General features: G+C 46.0%; 1 protein-coding gene and 1 non-coding gene across 2 annotated transcripts; one reads left to right on the plus strand and one right to left on the minus strand.

The window, feature by feature from the left end:
• Window positions 1–1,647: 1,647 nt before the first annotated feature.
• Window positions 1,648–9,930, minus strand: LOC114050682 (mitochondrial assembly of ribosomal large subunit protein 1-like). The gene is made up of 4 exons (XM_027872542.1): window positions 9,708–9,930; window positions 7,176–7,354; window positions 5,588–5,669; window positions 1,648–2,442 (listed from the first exon to the last, which is right to left on the minus strand). The coding sequence occupies exons 1-4, from the start codon at window positions 9,928–9,930 to the stop codon at window positions 2,249–2,251; spliced, it is 678 nt and encodes a 225-aa protein (XP_027728343.1). The 3' UTR covers window positions 1,648–2,248.
• A 6,046-nt stretch (window positions 9,931–15,976) lies between these two features.
• Window positions 15,977–16,083, plus strand: LOC114050714. Its single transcript, XR_003570061.1, has one exon. It is a non-coding gene; the product is annotated as a U6 spliceosomal RNA (small nuclear RNA).
• Window positions 16,084–21,632: the final 5,549 nt, after the last annotated feature.

The following is a 21,632-nucleotide window of genomic DNA, read 5'->3' on the forward strand; positions in this document are numbered from 1 at the left end:
AAATCTGCAAATGAGTTTAATACTCCCCCCCCCAATCCCTCAGAGCAGGATTCATTTTTGTCCACGTGTGCCCCCAGTGCAGCTCAATGGAAGAAGGAATAATTCTTTAAGTTTAGTTTACTATGTGGTTTTATTTTATTTTTTGTTTTTTTGTTTTTTTTTTTTCATATTTAGCCTTTTAAGCTAACCCAAATGAGCACTACTTTTCTGTCTGATATTCAGGGAGGTCCCAGAGGGGCTGGGAGATCAGACACATTCACTGGCGAAGTGCAGGCAGGGATCTGTCTGTCCTGGAAAAAGAAAGGTTTCCTTAGGTGCACAGCCAGCTCAAAGACAGTTGCTCTTCTCCAGATGCCTCCAGGGTGTCTCCTCCTCTAACCCAGGCCCACTTACTCCCACCATGGCTCATGGTGTGTATGTAACTCTGGTGTGAAAGTTGACAGATTTGAATGCCAGCAGGGATTTCTTTTTTTTTTTAAGCTGGAAATTACCTTTTAAAATGCAAAGATTAGGTAGCACAGTTGTGGTTGTACAACACACCTCTGATACACGGTAGAAAAATTCCATTGCTGGTATTCTAACTGGTTAAGGGGAAAAGGGCTTTTTTTGAGACAGAGACCAAAATTCTGGACCAATCTCTTACAGCTTGTGTCCAGTCTCAGTTTTGACAACCAAACACTTCTGGTTTAGGGAAGAAAGCTCTGTCATTCTAAACAACTAGAGACCTCTAAGCAGTTTTGGCCAGGGGGGATTTGGTGAGCTAGAAGCACCAGTCCACCAGTTGGATCTGTAAGGTCAGAGTTATGAACACCTTCCTCCAGAAATACCTATACTTGTCTGTTAGTCTTGGTAGATAGAAAAGGGAAGATTTAGGATGCAAATCTCCTTCCTTTTACTTTACAGACTCAAGGAAACCTGGAGCTCATTGAGGCTTTAAGATCACTTATCAGGTTCTCAAAATCAGAATGTGAGCTGGTTTATGGCAGCCTTGAAAAAGACTTCAGAATATCACAGAGCCCTCCTCCCATCTCATTCTGCTAACTGGCTTCCTGAAGCCGAGTTTCATAATTGCTGTAGGGGAAGGTGGGAAATTTAACTAGTATCAAAGCAGAGTTTTGAATTTTATTTTAGAACATGCCCCACTGATAAATGTTTGGTAAGCCTAGGGTTTACTTAAATTTGTTAAACAGATCAACTAAATAAGAGAAGGGAAACTCAGGCAATGCTTTACAAACTGCAGGTTTCACCCATAAGCTACAGCTCTTTTGAAGCCTCTGAATTTCTACATTCGAATATTATTCTATATTAAACTCTAATTTTTATATTAGATTATTGTTGGTCCCGTCTCTCTAGAGTATACTGTTTTGTGGCTCTTCAGATTAACATCTGTCATTAGTTAGTTAGCCAGAGTCACAAAACGGAATGCCACTGAATTAATTTTTTCCTCCAATTGGTGGCAGTTAATAGGCTCTGAAACATGCAGGACTTAAATTCTACAACTATTAATGTGGAAAGGCATTCAGAAGAAGGGGATAAATATAGTCATACTCTAAACTCTTATCAACAAGCTTACAGCTAAAACTATGGTACCTTAAATTCAGGGTCAAGGGGCAAACTATATAAATTGGAAATTAAGAACCAATCACCTATTAGTTAATATTTTTTTTTATTTCACATTCTGTCAATGTCAAATCTAGAAATAGTACATAAACGCTGCCTATTTTTCACATGGAGGTTTTCATCTCTTCTCCACAAACAAAAATAAAAATTAAGCCCCAGTGTAGATGATCCCCATGTAAGTCATTCCTTAAACAAAAGGACATTTCTGCATTATGCTAAACTTGTAAGCTGAAAAGAGAGTTCTCTATGAGAGTTCTTTAAATGCTATAAGAATCAACTCCTCCAGAGGTGAGAAGTCAAGCCAGGCAAACAACTCCACAAAACTGATTAGGGACCAGGAGATGTGTTGAAACGATTTCAGTAACTTCGGGTGCGTAAATCACACATCTCCTGAGAAGTCTGAAATTCTTGCTCGAGGTAACTTGTCTGAAGGCCAGTCCCTAACTGTTGCCACAGCCCAGTTTCCAAAGCTTTCTGTTTTCCATGAGTTTTCTACATTGAGTACATGTGAGAGTATGCTCGTTCCAGAGAGGACTCAGAAGTGTCCTAGTGGATTAATTGGCTGCATATCCAAACAGAAAACCTCCTAATAACACGGCCCAATTCGAGCTGCTTCAAAGCTCTTACTTTATTCTCTCTCGGCCTCTAATGGAGAATCCGCCGAAGGCTCCTCCTCTGGTGGAAAGCCAAAGATGAAGTCTTCAGGCAGGGACTCTGGTGCGATCTGAGCTAACTGATCATCGTAAGTGCCCAGAGTCCATAACTTTTCCAATTCGTAGGTTTCTCGGGTCCCTGGAAGCATCAAATGAATCACCATGCTGCCTGTCAGGGACATAAAAGAGTTGTGAGAAGAATAGGGACTGGACTTGCTCCCAGACTTGTGATTTCTCAACTACCAAAGGAAGCAACTCAAGGAGCAGAGTCTGTGAACAGTTAACTCCCAGGGACACCCACCTGGGCTTTGGCAACGATTCAGACTGAGACCCTTCCAAGGCCTTCTTCACTTCTAGCTTAAGAGAGTGGAGAACACCCAAAGCCCACCTCGGCGTAAGTGGGTTCTCAAGAAAATTCAAAGGATTTTCCAGTTAGATTCTGTAAGGTCCAACTAATGATGAGTACAAATGCTATTGCTCAGTCTAAATAGGCACAGTATTCAAGACTAAGGCTATACAAAGAGATGACCATTTTTCTCTAAGAAGCAACCTTCCCATCAGAGGCTAATTTCTAGAATCTAAGTAGTGGTGGTGGTCACTAAAAGCAATTTTCATTTTTTAAGAATTTGACTTTTCCCATCACTGTGATGCACCCCACCAGTGTAGAACCAGCAAAAGTATTTTTCTAACCCCAAACTTTCCTGGTCTTCTTTCAAAAAGGGGGAAAGGATTCTGAGAAAGAGTGGAGGTAGGAAATCTTAAGTTATCCTAATATCTTCAAAGATCAACCAAGCCTTTACCCAATTTTTTGCAGACAACTAGAAATTACTGTAACTACTGCTAAAGCAAATTACCAGTATCCAAAGAGCTGTGTAGATGCTGGCACAGGTTGACCATGTTTGCACACAGAAAACAGCTCACTTCTTTAGCTAATGAGTGTTTTCCTTAAAATAACACTGCAAAGTAAACAACACAAGCAGTCATGTCTTCGTTTTCCCTATAGTGAAACAGAGAGGCTGAATGATTTCACCTAGGTTAGAAGGGAGGCTTCTGGGCTCCAGGTTCAGTCCACTCTTTTGACTAAACCATACTTACCTCTCTCTAACATAGACAAAATGTAGCCTGTCCCTCTCAAACACAAACTCCCTATGTTTACCTCACTGTAAACAATTCTTCTGGTTACTAGGACTATTTAAACCACTAATCAGCAAGACTAATCCCCCGCCCCTCCATAAAATACACATTCTCATTTCAGCAATACATCTACTCAAAGTTTAAATGTATGTTTGCATTAGAATTTACATTCACCCAAAAGCAGTGGTTCCTTTTTCAAAAACTGATTTTGTAGCTATATCAAAATCCCGATCTGATCAATTACCAATGCTGATCAAAACTGGGCCACTACAACAATTAGGAAGCCAAGCTCTTAATCCCAGAAAACTAGGAAACCATAACTGCCAAAAGACACACATGTAAATTATTTACTGAAAACAGGTAACATAACCAGGGACGGTCAGACACACACACACACGTACTGACATAAACAGATCACTTTAAATGGGGTATTAATATGAAATGTACAATTTTTAACAAATCCAGTCAGGCTAATACGGTGGCTCATGTACTTTAGTCATCATCTTCCAATTTCTTACTTACTGGAAAGGAAAGATGAGCTTTCCATATGCTATCTCTTTGAACAGCTCAATTTCAGATGAAAAACAAATGAAGAGGTTATGTCCAGTTGTTAGCTGGAAGCCATAAAGGGCCCACGCTGGCCTGTTCCTTGGTCTTTCTGCCCCAGGAGAGTGGAAAGAGCACCTGATGGACAAGGCCTGGCTGTCAAGGCCTTCCTCATTTTCTCTCTCCCTGCACCCAGCCCAGGGCTCTGCAGAGAGCAGCTCAGCTGCGACCTTATTTTGTGAGCAGGGCTCCTACTTTCACCTCTTCTGGATCTGTTTCCTCATCTAGAAAGGATGGGGTGAGCCTAGATCACCCTTCCAGCACTAACATTCTTGGAGTCTACCTGACCTTGTTTCCTTCATTTGAACACACAGGTGGCGGAATTGAAGTACGCCCCTTCTAGTGACCCCCTGAACACTCCCACCTGAAGGTCTGTCACTCCCAACCCAAGGTGTATTAACACAGAACTCCTCATCTTCCCCAACCTTCCCTATTTCTGTTAAAGCGCACCAGCCCTGTCAACTCCAGGCTTCAGCCTGGAGTTTTCTGACTTTTTCCTTCCCCTTACTTCATCAAGTTCTCAAGGCCCTTCCAATTTTTCCTTCCGAGTTTTTTACATCCATCCTTTCTAGGCCAAGACCACTGCAACCCCTTTGTATTTAGCCTCCCTGCTCCAACAACTGTTTTCCCAGATTCACTGTCCTAAGTTTCTCTGATCTTGTCAGTTTTCTGGTCACTAACCTCCCATACCATGCTCCATCATCACCATCAAAGCTCCCACCCACCAGCTCAGACTCAAAATCTTAGCGCTGGAAGGTACAGATGAGGAAACAAAGGCAGAGAGATGGAACGCCTTGCCAATGGGCACTGAGCTAGGAAGGAGCTAAATGGGGATTAGAGGCCAGGAGTCCTGGCTCCATTCAGTGCTCAAAACAGACACTTCTCCATCCTTAGAATATGCTTTGCAGTTTCCTGCCATGGCTCATTCCCTTCCCCTCCATCTGTGTTTATTAAAGAAAGGACCATCCACATGTTAAGATAAGACCTAGGTCAAAGGCTGCTGCCGCTGCTTATGCAATGATGGGGGGGGGGGAAGGACATCTCCTCGAAGTGCTCCATGTCTGCACCATGCCCATACATACCATCCTCGCCCTCGCAGTCCACTCGTTTCCATCATATTTTACCCTTAGGCTGCATGCTCCCAGGAGGAAGTGAATGTCTCATTCATCTTTGGATTCTGCTCTCCCCCCATGCTCTAGCAAAGCACACCACCTTGCATGTAGCAGGCTTTTAAACATTTGTGGAATGAATGAATGAATGAAGGGACGAACGAATGGTGCAAGCTCCCACCTCAGCATCTGGGTCCAAAGTGGGGAGGAGGTATAGTGTGATGTTTGGGGAGGGGGAGGTTTGAACACCAGGCTTCCTGGTTGGTTGTTCTGTAAATATTTGTTTTAACCTTTAAAACAAATTTTAGTCATTTTCCCTTGGTGACAGGCATGCTGCTCTCAAAGGCCTACTTCCTGGCTATCGAAAATAGTCTGAAAGAAGTTTGCAGCAACAGCTGAGAGACTTCTTTGATATATATCACCCCTGAAACAACTTATGTCTGTAAAGTGTCCCCCAAAACTTACCAAAGTCCACACACAGCCAATCATCTGCATCCTTCCCTTCAATCCGAACAAAAGCGTCATTCTTGGATTTCAGGAACTTGTGCTGGAACAGAAAGCCAGATGAGCACAAACTACACCACTCTTCTTTACAAGGTCCTCATGGCATTTAAATTGTGTTTATGTCTCAAAAGGGGTATTTTCACTTGGGGAAAGGTAGCCTCCATTATGAGAGAACTGTTCTAGAAAACCCACCAAAGCTGAAAAGGAAATTCAGTTGCCCAGCGGTCACCAGACAATGGCAGCCAGGCCTTCTAAGATGGAGCTGCTCTAGCGGATTCCATCCTCCAGGGGTGAGGGTCCTTTCCCATCCTCCCCCTTCAAAGCTAGAAGCACTGGACTGCTCCCACTGTAAGGGAAGGGGCCAAATCTGGAACCCCGAGCTCTGATTCACTCTCATCTTCCAAATGAACACATTAACAAATTGAGGCACTCTAATGTGGGAGGCAGATGTGTTCTACCTAAAACCCAAAAAGAAAATGTCAGACTCCAGAAACACTCTGGAGTTTGTAAAGGGAGAGCCAATATTCAGCTGCACTCTCTTGGCTGAGAAAAGCCACTGAGAAAGTCCACTCTGAAAATACCAATTCAACTATGGTGTATACCCCACGTTAACAAAAGCGTTGGCACTCTTCAGGCAGGGACCAGGCCCGTCTATGGAGCCTCCACGATGAACTTCTCCACTGCCCCACATGGGACACCAAGGTCAGGGTGGGCATCATTTCAGCCTGCGACCCTCCTTGCATTTCAGACATGTGAGACACCGTTAGGGTCTTCTGGACCCCCTAGAAGAGTGGCTCTTAGCTCAGGATTTCCCTGAGGCCATTCTCCAAGCTGACAGGCAGTATCAGCAGTCCATTTCCCTCCTCCTTCCTCCTGAGGATATGTAGCATCCCAAGATAGAGAACTGCACAGGAGCTTAGATACCCAATTCCCTCACACTGTATTAATGAGAACCTGGGGCCCATAAAGGCTAAGTAAGTTGTCCAGGTCACCCAGGCAGCAACTAAGAAAGGCCAAATTCTGACTCCACACCCAGAGCTCTCTCTCCCCCCTGCCTGCCATCTGCTCCAGCGGCACCCACGTGACCCACATGGAGCACCCCAACACACATCCCTTCTTCACTGAGGTGCAGAGCAGAACACTCACCAACAACGGGAACACACCTCTTCATGGCAGGCTCCAGGCCCTGGTGGGGCCAGCTGTACAGTGGTCTTGGTTATTCCTGTGACCAATCTGCCAGACTGTTCCCCAAAATTACTTCCATCAGGGCAAGATTTCAGTGGAAAGCTCAATACAGTAGGAAAGAAGCAAGCTTGGGGCTTCATCTCTCTCCCCCTTCAGGCTGCAGTCACTTATACACGACTCCCATAAGGTCATCATCTATATAGTCTTGGAAATTTCTATACTATGAGCACATGTCAAAAGACAAAACTCCAGGAAGCTCTGGACTAGACAGGGCCCTGCTGATTTCTCAGCCCCTCATCAGCTACTGGGTGTGATGACACGGCCTTTTAGCCAACAGCACAAAAGAAAGAACGACACCACTTACCATCTTGACTATGTACTGGGCCATAGCCTGTAAGTGTCTCGGGGAGGATCCACTCACAACCACAAAGTAATCTGTATATTTCAGTTCTGGAGAAACCTGGATCACACAAATGTCTCTTGCATTTTCTTGCCTCAAGAGAGACACAAGCAGGTTGATGTCAAATTTGGGTCCCGTATGACCTGAAATACACACCTAAGTTATTGTAACTATGAGACCACCTCCACCAGCAAGGAGGCATTCACTTAGGCCCCCTGATCCCGTAGGAGGGCCAGGCAGCCTAGGATTTCTCCCCAAAGACTGGACCTGCCGTACAGAATCCTCTGGGGCCCCTTAGCTCTACTAATAACAAACCCTCAGATGAGCACAGGAGAACACAAAGATTCTCTCACACTGGGATACAATCAGAAAAGGGAACTTTAAGGCTGCTCATAAAGGTTTCCAGTTACACAAATCTAGGTAAGCAGCAGCTCTATCCAATTAAGGGCTCTTCAGACCAGCAGAAAAATCCACCATGGAGTGCCAGCAAAACAATCTAGACCAAGAAACACATCCTTCACCCTTGTTTCACACCCTCTGCCTTCATCCTGTCCCACCCGGCACAACCTCTCTCCCCCAAAGCCAGCACTAAGGTATTGCCCCTGCCATCAAGGTGCTCACAAAGTGATCATGGGAAGAGACACACACACAGCTAAATAGTGTCGGTTCAAGGAACACACAGATGAGTCAAGCGGGACGGTTTCTCTTGGGGAAAGGGTAACATCCCTAAAGCCTGACAGGACCCAAGCCACACTGAGGCACACCTCGAGGGCTACGATGGCCCCTCTGCTCACCTTGAACCCACCCAGAGGGCCAGGCAGGTGTGCTCTATCCCAAGGCAGGCAGGAGCCTGACTGTGCGCCCCCAAAGAGCTGAGCCAGGTTCTCCTCACACGTCAAGTCACCAGAGCCACACCTGAACCTCGATGGCTCAGCAGGCCCAGCCAGGGTGGGGCTGAACGTGAGGCTCACTGGGTCCCAGCTCTGAAGCCAGAAGGGACCCAGAGACCATCTAGTCCAACTACCTCGATGAGACAGGAGCAAACTGGGGCCCAGGAACATGAAAGCCTGGCCCAAGTGCACAGAGGTAGTGCACTCTCGGGGTGGGATCTGAACCCAGGTCCTCTGACTCCCGGAGCAGTCCATTTTCCACTGGAACACAGGTGAAGTAGGGAAACACAGCAACAGGGCTAAAAGCCCAGGTGAGACTCATGGCCAAATGAGGCCAGTGATAACTAGCACTTACAGTCCCTTACAAAAACACTTAGCTAAAAACACAGAAAACAGCCATTTTAAAAGGGGGTGGAGGGTGAGACACAATGGGGGCCAAAGGTCCGACATCAGGCCATAACGCTGCCACCGAGGACTAGGGCCAGTCTGGTTTGTCCGAGACGAAGGCTTGTGGCCTCTTCCTTCCCGCCTACGGGTCACCACACCTCCTCTCCATCCAGGAATCAGCCCAGGCTAGCCCCCAACCAGGGGTCAGTCTCTCCAAGAGCCCTAGCTATAGTGGGGCAGGAGTAAGTATTTACAGAGCGCCTAGGACGTGCCAGGCTCTTTTCACAAATATGATCTCATTTGATCCTCGCAACAACCCTGAGAAGTAGGTATTACTATGATCCCAATTCTACAACTGAGGAAACTAAGGGATGAAGAAGTGAAAGGATGTGTCCAAGGTCATGCTGCTAGCCAGTGTCTGAGGCTGGATTTGAATTTATGTCCTCCTGACTCTAACCAGTGCAACACCAGCTGCCTCTAAAAATATATGGAGGCAGCAGCACCTAGTGGACAAAACGGTGGACTTGGGGCCAGAAGACCTGAGTTTAAATCCTCCCTTTGACAAGCTCTTTCTGTGACCATAGCCTCCCTGTGACTCAGTTTCTTCACTTGTAAAACGGGAAGAATATTTGTAGCACCAACTGCAGCGGTCGTGTGAGACTCAGATACAGCAAATCAAAAAGGACTTATTAAGCTCCTACTACGTGCCAGGCTGGGTCAAGCGCTAGGGGAACAAACTGGGCAGGAGCTGGCCCTGCCCTACAGTAACTCACTGGGCCGCCCCCTGACCCCTTTACACGACCCGTGGCCGGGTCCCACGTGGGGTGATGGGACCTAACCGGCCCACAGCCCAGTGGCTCGGGTGCACTCGGGGCTCCCCTTGCCTGAAGGCTCCTCTCCAAGCCCCCCCCCCCCCCGACGCCGGCTCGGGTCGGTTTCTGTTCATGCGGCGCTTTTCACGTGCTCGCAACCCCCTGGTAGGACGTGATGACTCCCATGTTACGGATGGACAAACTGAGGCTCGTGGAGGCGGCCTAAGTCCAAGCCCAAGGCTGGGACCCACGATCCCGGGGTCCAGTCACTCGCACCCCTTTCCCCTTCCCCTCCTCCCCCCGGGCCTCAGTTTCCCGGCTGGGCAACAGCGGGGATCGAGGCCACGAGCCGGAAGGGGCGGGCCCCACACCGGAAGCGGCTGCCAAGGCCCCGCGCCGGCCCGTACCTGCCGCGGCCCGCTCCGCTCGGGCGTCGGCCTCGTCCCGCCGCGCTCCGCTCTGGAGCCCGCGCGCCCCCACGGCCGAGGCGAGACCGAGGCCCCGGCCCGGCGGGCTGTGCGCCTGCAGAAGCGGGGGCCTCGCGCCAGGCCAGCGCGCGCCGGTGCGAGGCCTCAGCCACGGCAGGAGGCGCGCCCAGCAACGGGCGCCCAGTCGCAGGCCCGGACCCATCACTGCGCGTGCGCACGCTGGCGGGGGCCTCCCCACCCCTCCCTCGCGGGGCCGGCGTGCGGAGCTCTCATTGGGCTATGGAGGGAACTCGGCGGTTTGCGATTGGTCGCCGCAGAGCCGTGACGTCAGCGCCGTGACAACTGCAGTTCCGGCGAGAGCCCTGCGCTAGTGTGCGCGTGCCCGGGTGCTCCCCCGCCTTTCGGGTGCGTGGGCTGAGAAAAGGGATTGCGTCATCTGGGTCCTGGCTGGTTCTGGCTGGTCTTGGCTGGCCCTGGCTGGCCCTGGCTGGCCCCGGCGCTTTGGAGCTTGGGAAGCGCCTCCCTCCCTGCTGCGGCACCACACCAACACCCGCCCACCCCTCATGCTATGAAACACTCATTAAGCACCTCCAATGTGCCAGGGTCCCTGCTGTGGCACCACCACCAACCCCCCCCCATGCTGTGAAGCACCTATTAAGCACCTCCAATGTGCCAGGGTCCCTGCTGTGGCACCACCACCAACCCCCCCATGCTGTGAAGCACTTATTAAGCACCTCCTATGTGCCAGGGTCCCTGCTAGGGTCCAGAGAGGATAATCATAACCTGCATTTGCAGGACGCCTACTGTGTGCCAGAAGTCACTGGGCACTTCCCAGGTGCTAATATTATCATTTCTGAACAGCCGAGGAAACTGAGGCAGGCAGCAGTCAAGGGATTTGCCCTAGGTCACCCAGCTGGGAGGCCACTTTGGCGCTCTGTGCACTGCGGCGCCCCCTGGTGGCCTCCAGGGACAAAGCACAGAGTGAGCCGTGGCTGCCTGCAGGGCGCTTACACTCCTCCAACCCTTCCTAGCTTCTCCCAGGCCTGGGAGCTCCCTGAGCTGGCCTCTGCTGCCCAGGCTTCCTTCATCTCAGCCAAAATGCCCCCTCTGGCCCCCGCCCTGTTTTTGTCTTGTATGTACTTAACTGTTGTTTCTCCCCTTAGAGTGTGGGCGTCTGGAAGGCAAGGCCTGTGGTTTACCTTTCTTTGTATCCCCGGTAACCGTATACAGTCGGTGTCTAATAAATTCATGTTGACATTCTGCAAGTGAATGGAAGGCTTTAAAACAACCAGCCTGGAAGCATTTATTAAACACAAACTGTGTCCAGGCCCTGGATTGGGTGCTGGAGATAGCAAGACAGTGTCAGAATCCTTTCAAGCCTGAGTTCTTAAGGGTTTTTGTGCCTTGGACCCCTCTGGTGATCCATCAGTCTGGTGAAGCCTGTGGACCCCTTCTCAGAATGAGGTGCATAAGGTAAATGCATGAAATAAAACCCATGCCATTACAAAGGAAACCAATTATGTTGAAATCGTTTTTTTAAGTCATAGACCCTACTTTGATACCCTGCTTTGGAACTGTCAACCAAAAAGCATTTATTCAGTGTTTGTTATGTACAAGGCTCAGTGTCTTTCCAGGCGACTCAGAACTCACCCTATGCAACAGGCCTTTCCTGGTGCCCCCCCGCTTCGGGTTCCTTCCATCTACTCTGTAGAAATCTCAGTAGATAGTGGATTTTTTTCTTTTTTTAAAAATTTAATTTATTTATTTTTAGTTTTCAACATTCACTTCCATAGGATTTTGAGTTTTAAATTTTCTCCCCTTCCCACTTCTTTCTCCCCACCCCAAGGCATACAATCTGATAGAAGCTCTACGTATACATTCATGTTAAGCATATTTTCACATTAGTCGTGATGTAAAGAAGAATTAGAACTAAAGGGAGAAACCATAAGAATGAAGCAATAAAACAAAACAAAACAAAAGGAGAGCAAATAGTTGGCTTCCATCTGCATTCAGACTCCATAGTTCTTTTTCTGGGTGTGGACAGCATTTTCCATCATGAGACTTTTGGAGTTGTCTTAGATCCTTGCATTGCTGAGACGAGCTAAGTCTATCAAAGTCAGTCATTGCACAATGTGGCTGTTACTGTGTACAACGTTGTCCTGGTTCCATTTACTTCACTTAGCATCAGTCCATACAAGTCTTTCCAGGTTTTTCTGAAGTGCCCCTGCTCATCATTTCTTATAGCACAATAGTATACCATTACATTCATATACCACAACTTGCTCAGCCATTCCCCAACTGATCAGCATCCCCTCAATTTCTAATTCTTTGTGACCAAAAAAAGAGGGGCTATAAATATTTTTGTATATGTGGGTCCTTTTCCCTTCTGTGTGATCTCTTTGGGATACAGACCTAGAAATGCTATTTCTGGGTCAAAGGGTATGCACATTTTTATAGCCCTTTGAACATAGTTCCAAATCACTCTCCAAAATGGTTGGATCACTTCACAACTCCACCAACAATGCATTAGTGTTCCAATTTTCCCATATCTTCTCCAACATTTATCATTTTCCTGTTTTGTCATGTTGGCCAATCTGATAGGTGTGATGTGGTACCTCAGAGTCATTTTGATTTGCATTTCTCTAATCAAACGTGATTTAGAACATTTTTTTCATATGGATTTTTTTCTATATTGGTATCTCCCATTAGAGTGTCCGCCCTTGAGGGCAGAGACTGTAAGTAGCCTTTGTGTGTCCCCTCAGTGTTTATCACAGTGCCTGGCATACAGTAAGCACTCAATAAATGCTTGTTGATTGAGTAACTTCAAGGCTCTGAGAATACCCAAATTAGCAAGAATAAAACAATTGGCTTCAGCAAACATATTCTAGAACTGAACAAAGTATTTAAAAGCACTGAATCTGGGGCAGCTAGGTGGTGCAGTGGATAGAGCACCGGCCGTGGAGTCAGGAGAACCTGAGTTCAAATATGGCCTCAGACACATAATACTTCCTAGCTATGTGACTCTGGGCAAGTCACTTAACCCCAATTGCCTAACTAAAAAAAAAAAAGCGCTGAATCTGTTGGCAAGCATTTATTAATCACCTACTATGTGTCATGCATGCACTGTGTTAGGTGCTGGTGGTAAAAAGACAAAAAGGGCAACAATTCCTGCCCTCTAGGAGCTTACATTCTAATAAGGGAGACAATAGGTACATATAGAAATATAGGATAGCATTTGAACCTGTGGTTTCATTGGTTAGAGAACTGCAGGACAAAACTCTCTATCAATGCAGGCCAATCAGTCAGCCAATAAACATTTATTAAGCACCTACTATGTGCCAGGCACTGTGCAAAGCACTGACAGAGAGGCAAAAGACATTCAGTGCCCTTGAGGAGCTCTCAGTTGAATGGAAGAGACAACACGGGCACAATTATGTACAAATGAGGCACATGTGGGATAAAGGGGAAGTTTCTGCAACGTAAGGGGTTTTAGAGAAGTGTCTGCCGTGGAGGTGAAGTGTCTGCCCACGGTCCCACAGCCTGTGTCTATCCAAGGGGGGCCTTCTGGGCTCGGGCTGCTGCGCTGCCCTGTGGAGACTCTACCAAAATAAAGAGAAAAAAACAAGAGAAAGCAGGGGAACTAACTAGAAGATGATTAGGGAGGATACTGTCAATCCATCGATCCACGTGCGCTTATTTAGTATCCACTATGTACCAGACGTGGAGGACGTGGAAGAGGATACAAAGACAGGTGAAAGCTTCATTCCCCTCCTTACAGAGGAGCTTACTTACCTTCTCATTTAAGAGGGTGCTTTGTACCCATCCATAAGCCTCTTATCCACAAAGAGGAAATGGACCAGTCTTTGTCTTCTAGCAGCACAACATGCTGCTACACGCTGCAACACGCGCGCTCGTGCACACACGCCCACACACCCAGGGTACAAGGTCCCAGGGGAGGCTGCCACGTTCCCCCTAACCAGACCGTGCATGATTTCAGTGTTCAGGCGTACCCCGTCTCAGTCAATCCGAGAAGAGCAGAGAGGGCTTTGTGAAAAGGCAGCTTTTGCACTGAACTCTGAAAGAAATGAATAATCCTAGGGCACTTTACATTATGATTTCATTTGATGGGGGACATAGCGTGGCATGATGGGAAGGGCACGGAATAGCGCTTCAGAAAACCTAAGTTTGCATCTTGCATGCTCTGGGGCACTCACTTCTCCTTGGGACTAGTCCAACCCTAAGCCTCGCTGGCCTATATCGGAGATTCTTACCCTGCCTCAGCAGCAAGCATTTTGTGCCACCATGCCTGGCTCAAAATTCTGGCTATCACGGCATCAAATAAAATACATAGGATTATAAAGGAAATCCATTACATGGAAATGAAGTTAGCAAAACACTGAAAACCAAACAACGCCAAGGTTACAGAGCCCAGGGTAAGGACCACCTTTGAGATGGCTTTCCTCTCTGGGTGGATGATCTGATGAGTCGATTCAATTTAACCGTCATTTTTTAAGCATCTCCAACGCACAAGGAATGGATCTAGATAGTGGGGATCCAAAGACCAAAACAAACCCATAAAACTCACTTGTCCCTGCCCTCTGGGGCTTGTTTTCTACTTAGGGACCCTCCCAACAATCCTGTGTAAGATAGGCAGGCTGGGACTTTTTGTCCCCACGTTCCACGGTTCCACGTGGAAATAGGCCAAGTGAGGGAGAACAAGCCGGGGGTCACATCGCTGGTAACTGTCATAGACCGAGCATAAGGCCGGCTCTTCTCACAGGCTCTAAACCATCGCCATTTACATTTTTACAGGGAATTAACACAGATAGATATATATGCCCAAGGAGCCATTCCCAACAGATGAACTGTCCAAATAAAGGAATAAAGTTATTTCAAAAGAAGAGTAGCAAACTATTGACAAGTGCGTGAAAGACTGCTTCAGATCAGGAATAGTAAGAAACACAAATTAGCCAAGCTCTGGGGGTTTGATTCCACACACCCCTGAAGAGGCGAATATGAGTTACACCCCACCACGGCTGCCCCTGCAGTTAAAAAACAATTTGACAGGCTGCTGACTTCACTGGCCGAAAAGAGAGGTGGAGCTGCAATTAAGACGCCTCAAGTACCTACCCTGTGCAAATTGGGGGGATGGCTTCTCCTGTAGGCAGATAAGCCCGTGCCAGGTAACTGGAGGAAGAAGAGAGTGTTGGGGCGTGGGGGTGGATCCGTACAGACTTCCCAGGAGAAGACCCCTGATTTGAGCCTCAAAGGGAAGGATTCTGAGGCACCCATCAGCTTATTCCAGGCGTGGGGACCACGTGAACAAATGCCTCCCCAGGGCAAGAGCTGGAACAGAGGGTTGGGGAAACAGCTGGTAATCCAATTTGGCTGGAACAGAGATAGTAGGAAGGGGAGGGATACTAGATAAACTACCTGTTACCAGGAATATCCTACGTCTCCCTGCAAATGTGAAGCATGCACACACACACACACACACACACACACACACACACACACACACACACGGCATCCTGTTCCATGTGACAGCTAAGAAGGCTTTGGAAGCACACCCTTTGGACCAAGAGTTCTTCACTTTTTTTTTCACCTGAACCCCCTTGGACAGTCAGTTGGGGGAAGCCCACTGGGTCCCTTCTCAAAATCATATTTTTTAAGTGCATAAAATGAAATACATAGGATAAACCAATTATAGTGAAATACAACTCTCAAAAAAAAAAAAAGACCAAGCCCACTGTCCTGAGGTTCAGAACCTTTACATCTTCCTACAGGAGAGTCAGCAGCGCTGATTGCGATGGAGAGGCAGAAGGCCTCTCGCTTTACAAATAGGTTGAGCCTGGACAGCTTAACTGACCTGTCCAAGCTAATGCAGGCAGTTAAGTAGCAGAGCTAGGTCCTTTGGGTTGGAATCCAGGGTTTCTTCAACTTTTTCCACTGCCTCTACTCCCAGTAGAATAGAAAGGTAGGAGTTATTTCCATGTTATCTTTATATCTCTGGGGCTGGGCACAGTGCCTGTTCCCAGTGCTCAGTGTATGTTTGTTGAACTGCATGAAATGCAGATTTTTTTGTATTAACCTAACAAGATTGGAAACCACTGGCCCTGCCTCTAAGGAACCTTCAAATCCAGATTGGGCCTGATTTTCTCCACACCGTCTTGCCTCTCCCCCGAGAGTGTCAACTCCCCGGCAGAATGAGCAAAGCGGGATAAGAACTGGTAGAAAAGGCATAAGAGGTGCTTGCTTTGACAGCCCATATGCTAACATCGGAACAATACGGGAAAGATTAGCATGTCCCCAGTGCAAGGATGACAAGCAAATTTGTGAAGCGTTCCATATTTTTTAAATGGATCCGAAGCCCAAACATAAAAGGTCACATCACATAAAAAAATTAAAAGAGGAAAGGAGATACCTTTCACAGCTCTGGCTAGGAGGAAATTAATAAACAAGGGATAGAGGAGACCACAAAAGACAAGATGGGCAATTTTGATTATATAAAATTAAAAAGCTTGCACACAAAAATCAATGCAGCCAGAGCACAAAGAGCACGAATTAAGTGGAGAAAAATCTTTACATCCAATATCTCTGATAAGTCTGGTAGCTAAGATATATAAGGAATTGACACGAATATATAAGACCAAATGGCATTTCCCAATAGAGTAATGGTCAAAAGATAAGAACAAATTATTTCAAAAGCAGAATTGCATAATATTAACAACCATATGAAAGCCTGCTACAAATCACTAATAATAAGAGAAATGCAAATTAAAACAGTCCTGAGATTTGATCTCACCCCTCCCCCAAGTGGAAACGATAATGGATGAAAATAGGTGGCCGGGAAGGCGCTGTGGCTAGAGGCACCCGTTTACACAATTACACTCGGCTGCCGAGTCGTGAATCGGTCTGGTCTTTTTAGAAAACAATTTGGAATTATATGAGAAAAATCACACTTCTCGTACCCTTTGACCTAGCAATCCTACTACTGGGCATTTACCCTGAGGACACTGAAGAGAGGGAGAGGTTCCATATATACCAAAATTTTTATAGCAATAATTTCCAGCAAAAAATTCAAAACAATCTAGGATAGCTGAAGAAATTATGGTGTGACGAATGTAATAGGATATCATTGCTCTGAAAGGAAGAACGAATATGAAGAATTTGAAGAAATATGGAAAGCTTCGGCTGAACTAATTATGCATCACCAAGGAAGCAGTCAGGAGAGCTCTGCACACAATAATTACAAAAATGTCAATAAAAACGCTAGTAAAAGGCAGTGAGACTCTCCCGGTAGTGGCTGATCTCAGTCCTAGAAAACTGATGAAACTTATTTCCTTCTCAGTAAAGAGGGGGAGACTGCAGATGTGGGGTGTGGTAGGCAGCATCGGATGCAATCTTCTTGCTTATAAAAGCAAGGGTCCAAGGCAGAACCAGGGGTCACAACCACATGGCGGTGGGACAAACCCAGGAATGACAACAACAACAAAAAAAAAAGATAAAAGGCCTAAGAGCACAATGAAAAAACACGACTTCCAAAGCTTTTCATAACAAGTACGTGAGGTAGAAAAGGACATAGGTGAGAACAATTCCCATTAATGCGGTATTTTCCTAAGAGGATAAAGACAGGACCTATAACCAGTTGATAGGAGAAAGCTCTCAGCATCCGCGCTTTTCCCATGAGGCCTCACAGACAAGTTTGATCTCTACCGTCGTGGGTGGACCGTGGGTGGACGAATCTCAGGGAGATGAGGTCATAGATGAAGATAAGGGCCTTTAGAACAAGAAAAGAGCTCCGAGACCATCTTTTCTTACTCTTTTATTTTACAGATGAGTAAGCAGCCCTGAAGAAGTACCCAAGGCCACACAGTTAGTTAATGGCAGAACTAAAATGAGGACCCTGGTGTCCTGGCTTCAGTTCTTATTTGAGGAAATCCTGGAACTATTCCTTTAAAAATTTTTTTTTTCTTAAAAGACTTCAGGAAATGAGTATATCAATTTGTTTTTCAGGGGCCCCAGAAACTAAAGAGTACTTTACCACAAAACAAAACTACAGGGAAAGTGATTCATATTGATACTACACACATACACACACACACACACACACACACACACACACACACACATAAAATTAGAAAGCAAGTTCTTAAAAATCCCATATTATAAAAATGTCTGTACCATGCCCTATATGTTACAGCCCTTTTAAGCACTAAACCTTTACTATGTCGTACACCACCTGCATGTGGTTTTATGACCTCGTCCTATATGATAACACTGTGCCTTATACTCTCTGCCCCTTCCCTGGTTTTGTGATGAGTACGAACGGAATGACAGCTGCAGGTACAGCACCCGGGTGGCTTTCATAGTCACAGCTTCCTGGAAGTGTTTCTGGGTTGGCCTAGATCTACTTTGGACTGGTTTCTTTCATGAGTGAAATGTGACCTATAACAACAGAAAATGCTCCCTAGCTGTGAGGACTGATCAGGTCAATAACCATCAATCATAGATTATTGACTAGAGATTGCCCCTGCTTCTGGGGTCTATGAATGAGTGGATAATATAAATCACTGATAACACTGCAAGTTCCTTCCCTATCCAGTGTCTGAGAGCAGATAAAACGCTCCCTTTCTGATACAATAGGAATAATGAAATGGACACAAAGAAAAAAGAAAAGGAACATGCCATAATCACCTAGACACTAGACTTCTCCCCCAGCACTGAAGAAGGCATACGCTTCGGTTTTCAATCTGGCACCTACCCTGTGGTCAGGGCACGGAAGAAGATGTTTCCAGCTATGATCCTGTCCAAGGCAGGCCGGCACAGCCACGTTGGGAGACTGTTTTCAGTCGAGTTGTGAAGGGATGGGGAGGAGCGAACTTGGATGGCTCTGTCTTTTTGGAGACCTTCTGACCCTCAGCCTCTTTACACAGAGCATTCTTCTGCCTGAGTTAGCCTTTAATTTAATGAAGTGCTCGATTACGTGGTTACCTCTCACTATTTAATTAAAGTGTCAGAAATCTGGCTTCATTGGGTTTATGAGTGGACATCTTTTTAGTACCTTGGTAATTTCCTTGAAGTGTGATCTGCAATCACTTTCTTGTGTATGTGTGTGTGTATTTGAAAAAAGCTTGTATAAAAATGTTACAAAGGTCTCATTCTAGTAAAATCACTAACTTTCCCCTCAGTGTTTAAAATATCCATTTACCAACGAGGAAGAATTTATAAGAAGTAGCTGCTTTAAGGTTTCTATGGATGTTTCAGGAGTCTCATATCATTTTTATAGTCTGCTCAGAAACTGCAGACTCCCAGCTCTTCCACCCTAGTGAATACACACACATGCTAGTTCTATCCCCATTCTTCCCACCAAGGTCCTTCCCTTACTTCCCATAGTTATCTTCCTCGGAATTCTCCCCTCTTAGTTAATTTAGCACCCGGCCCATAATAAGCACTTGATAAATGATTGTGGCTTCACCTGGAATGGAGAGGCAGCAGAGTTCATTGGATTTGGATTGGGGAAAAGATCCAGACTGGAATTCCACTTTGGATACTTACTAGCTATGTGACAGGACCAAGTCACTTCCCTCTCTCTGAGCCTCAGTTTCCTCATCTGTCAAAATGGGGATAATGTACTTCCTCTAATGAGGAAAAGGCTTTTGTGAAAGAACAGCAACAACAACAATCATTTTAGGTTAAAACTGGCATTTTCAGATTGTGGGAACTCTAGTGGGTCACATTTGGGGAGAAATCTTCATAAACCTTTGCTGAAATCACTTAACCTGTGGCTCAGTTTTCTCATTAAATTATAGCATCTGCCTTCCACAGTTATTGTGAGGATCAAATAATATAACAATTGTAAAGCACTTAGCACAGTGCTTGGCACAAGATAAATATAAACATTAGCCATTACTATTATTAATGCTGATCTAATTCTCTAAAAAAATTTTTTTTTTGCTGAAATAGTGAGAAGAAAGACTCCTACCTAGGGTAGCCCAGTGGAAAGACATTGGATGTAGCATCAGCTACATCCCAGCAACTGCCACTTAGTAGCTGGGTGACCTTGGGTAAGTAGTTTCAGTATCTAAGCTTCCTTTTCCTCATCTGTAAAGTTAGAGGGTCCGTCCTAAGTGACATCCAGGATTCAATCTGGCTTTGAATTTATGATCTTATGACAAAAATTACTTTAATCTGTCTGCTCGATCTCTGATAAATTCATTCATTTATTCATTCGCCGAGCATTTATTAACTTCAGTTGATAAACAGCCGAAGGATATGAACAGGCAGTTCTCAAGGGAAGAAATTGAAGTTATGAAGGAAAAAGAAAAACCTCCCGTGGTTGTTATGACGCTCAAATGAGACAGTATTTGTAAAATGCTTAGCATAGTGCCTGGCAGACAGTAGGTGCTTAATAAATCCTCAGTCCAAAGCAACTAAATGTAAGTGGGTTGTTACACAGAAGCCCACAAAAATACTTTCTTTTTAATGTTAACATAATTTACCTCCCTATTTGGAATCTCTGTTCTTTCCAGGTCCTTTCAAGTGGAGCTAAAGAGGTCTCAGGCAAATGGCAGCGGCAGAGATGGGACCTATAATGGCAACTCGGACGGACGTGGAGGCTCCGGGGTTAGGAGTGCCTAATCCTCCGACTTCCTTCTGCTCTCTTCGGCAACCATTTCCCTCCCTGCTGCAATCACTGACCTTCCTTTGAGCATCTTATCTTCGATCTCTTTTCATTTAGTGTCCTTTCTGTGTTCTCACCACCTCCGAGCCCCTTTTCTCTCTCTGTCCCCATGTATCTCTGTGCCTGGGCCTGTCTGTGTGTCTCTTCCCTACCCCCGGCCCTGGTACAGCAGCCAGAGCATCGAGATTCAAATCCGAATTTTTTCTGCTTACTTCTTCTGTGCTATCGGGCAAGTCACTGCAGGGAATTTTGAAGAGACCTTTCTGGTCCAATTCGTAGAGTCTTAGAGTTAGAAGAGACTTTCCATGACTTCTGAAGTGCCTTTCAAATCTAAAGTGCTATTATTCTGGCCCAATCTTCCGTCCATACAGAAATCCATCACCGATGTGGCCCTTACCATCTGATTAGGCCTTTTGTTCTTATTGTTGGATATCTCATTGTTAGAAAGTTCTTCCTCATATTAAACTGAAATCTGTAATTTCTATCCGTCGGTCCCAGCACTCCCTGGAAACAATGGAATTGGAAGGGGAAATTCCCTTTTTGCCCTCAACTAGTCCAAACTCTATTACTAACTAAACCCACTAGAATGATGGAGGAAACAAAACCCTTTTTGAAGAGGAAAAAATGAGGCAGAACATTTTAAAAAATACCCATGTAAAGTGTTGCCTGCCTGTTGGACAAAAACGCCATGTGATATGTGGAGTGTGCTTAGTTTCTGGGTCCTTTGTCGCCGTGCTTTGTGCGAGCTCGTCGAGTGTGCCTGGGTATGCTCTGTGAGGTCAGGGGGACAGGCTTCTTCTCTGATTAACCCCTGTATCCAAGGGCTTAGCAGAATGCCCATTTCAGAGTGGGCATTCCAGTCTTTGATCAGATGAATTGTCAGTTTTTCCCAGTAAACACACAGCCTTTTGTCCGGGGGGTAGCTAGGCACCACTTCTATTTCATCTGGCCGCTGATGTAGGTAGCAGGGTCCTGCTACCTTCATTATATTCAGTTTCTCCAATAAGCATATTGGATGGGCATTGTCCAGCTTTGTGCTGGCTTTCCAAAGGCGTTTTCAGTCGCATTGTTTTCTCCAATTGCTAAGCCTCTTACCATTGAACACTTGCACAAATGTAGGAGGGGAAGTTTCCCAGACAGTAAATTCTGCTTGCAAACATCTTGTACGTTTAGGGTTATGCTGGTAGCCAGCTTCTGTTGCAAGTTCCTTGCCGTAATGG

The sequence above is a fragment of the Vombatus ursinus genome, unplaced genomic scaffold (assembly GCF_900497805.2).
Source record: "Vombatus ursinus unplaced genomic scaffold, bare-nosed wombat genome assembly UNPS02014799.1, whole genome shotgun sequence".
NCBI lineage: Eukaryota > Metazoa > Chordata > Mammalia > Diprotodontia > Vombatidae > Vombatus > Vombatus ursinus.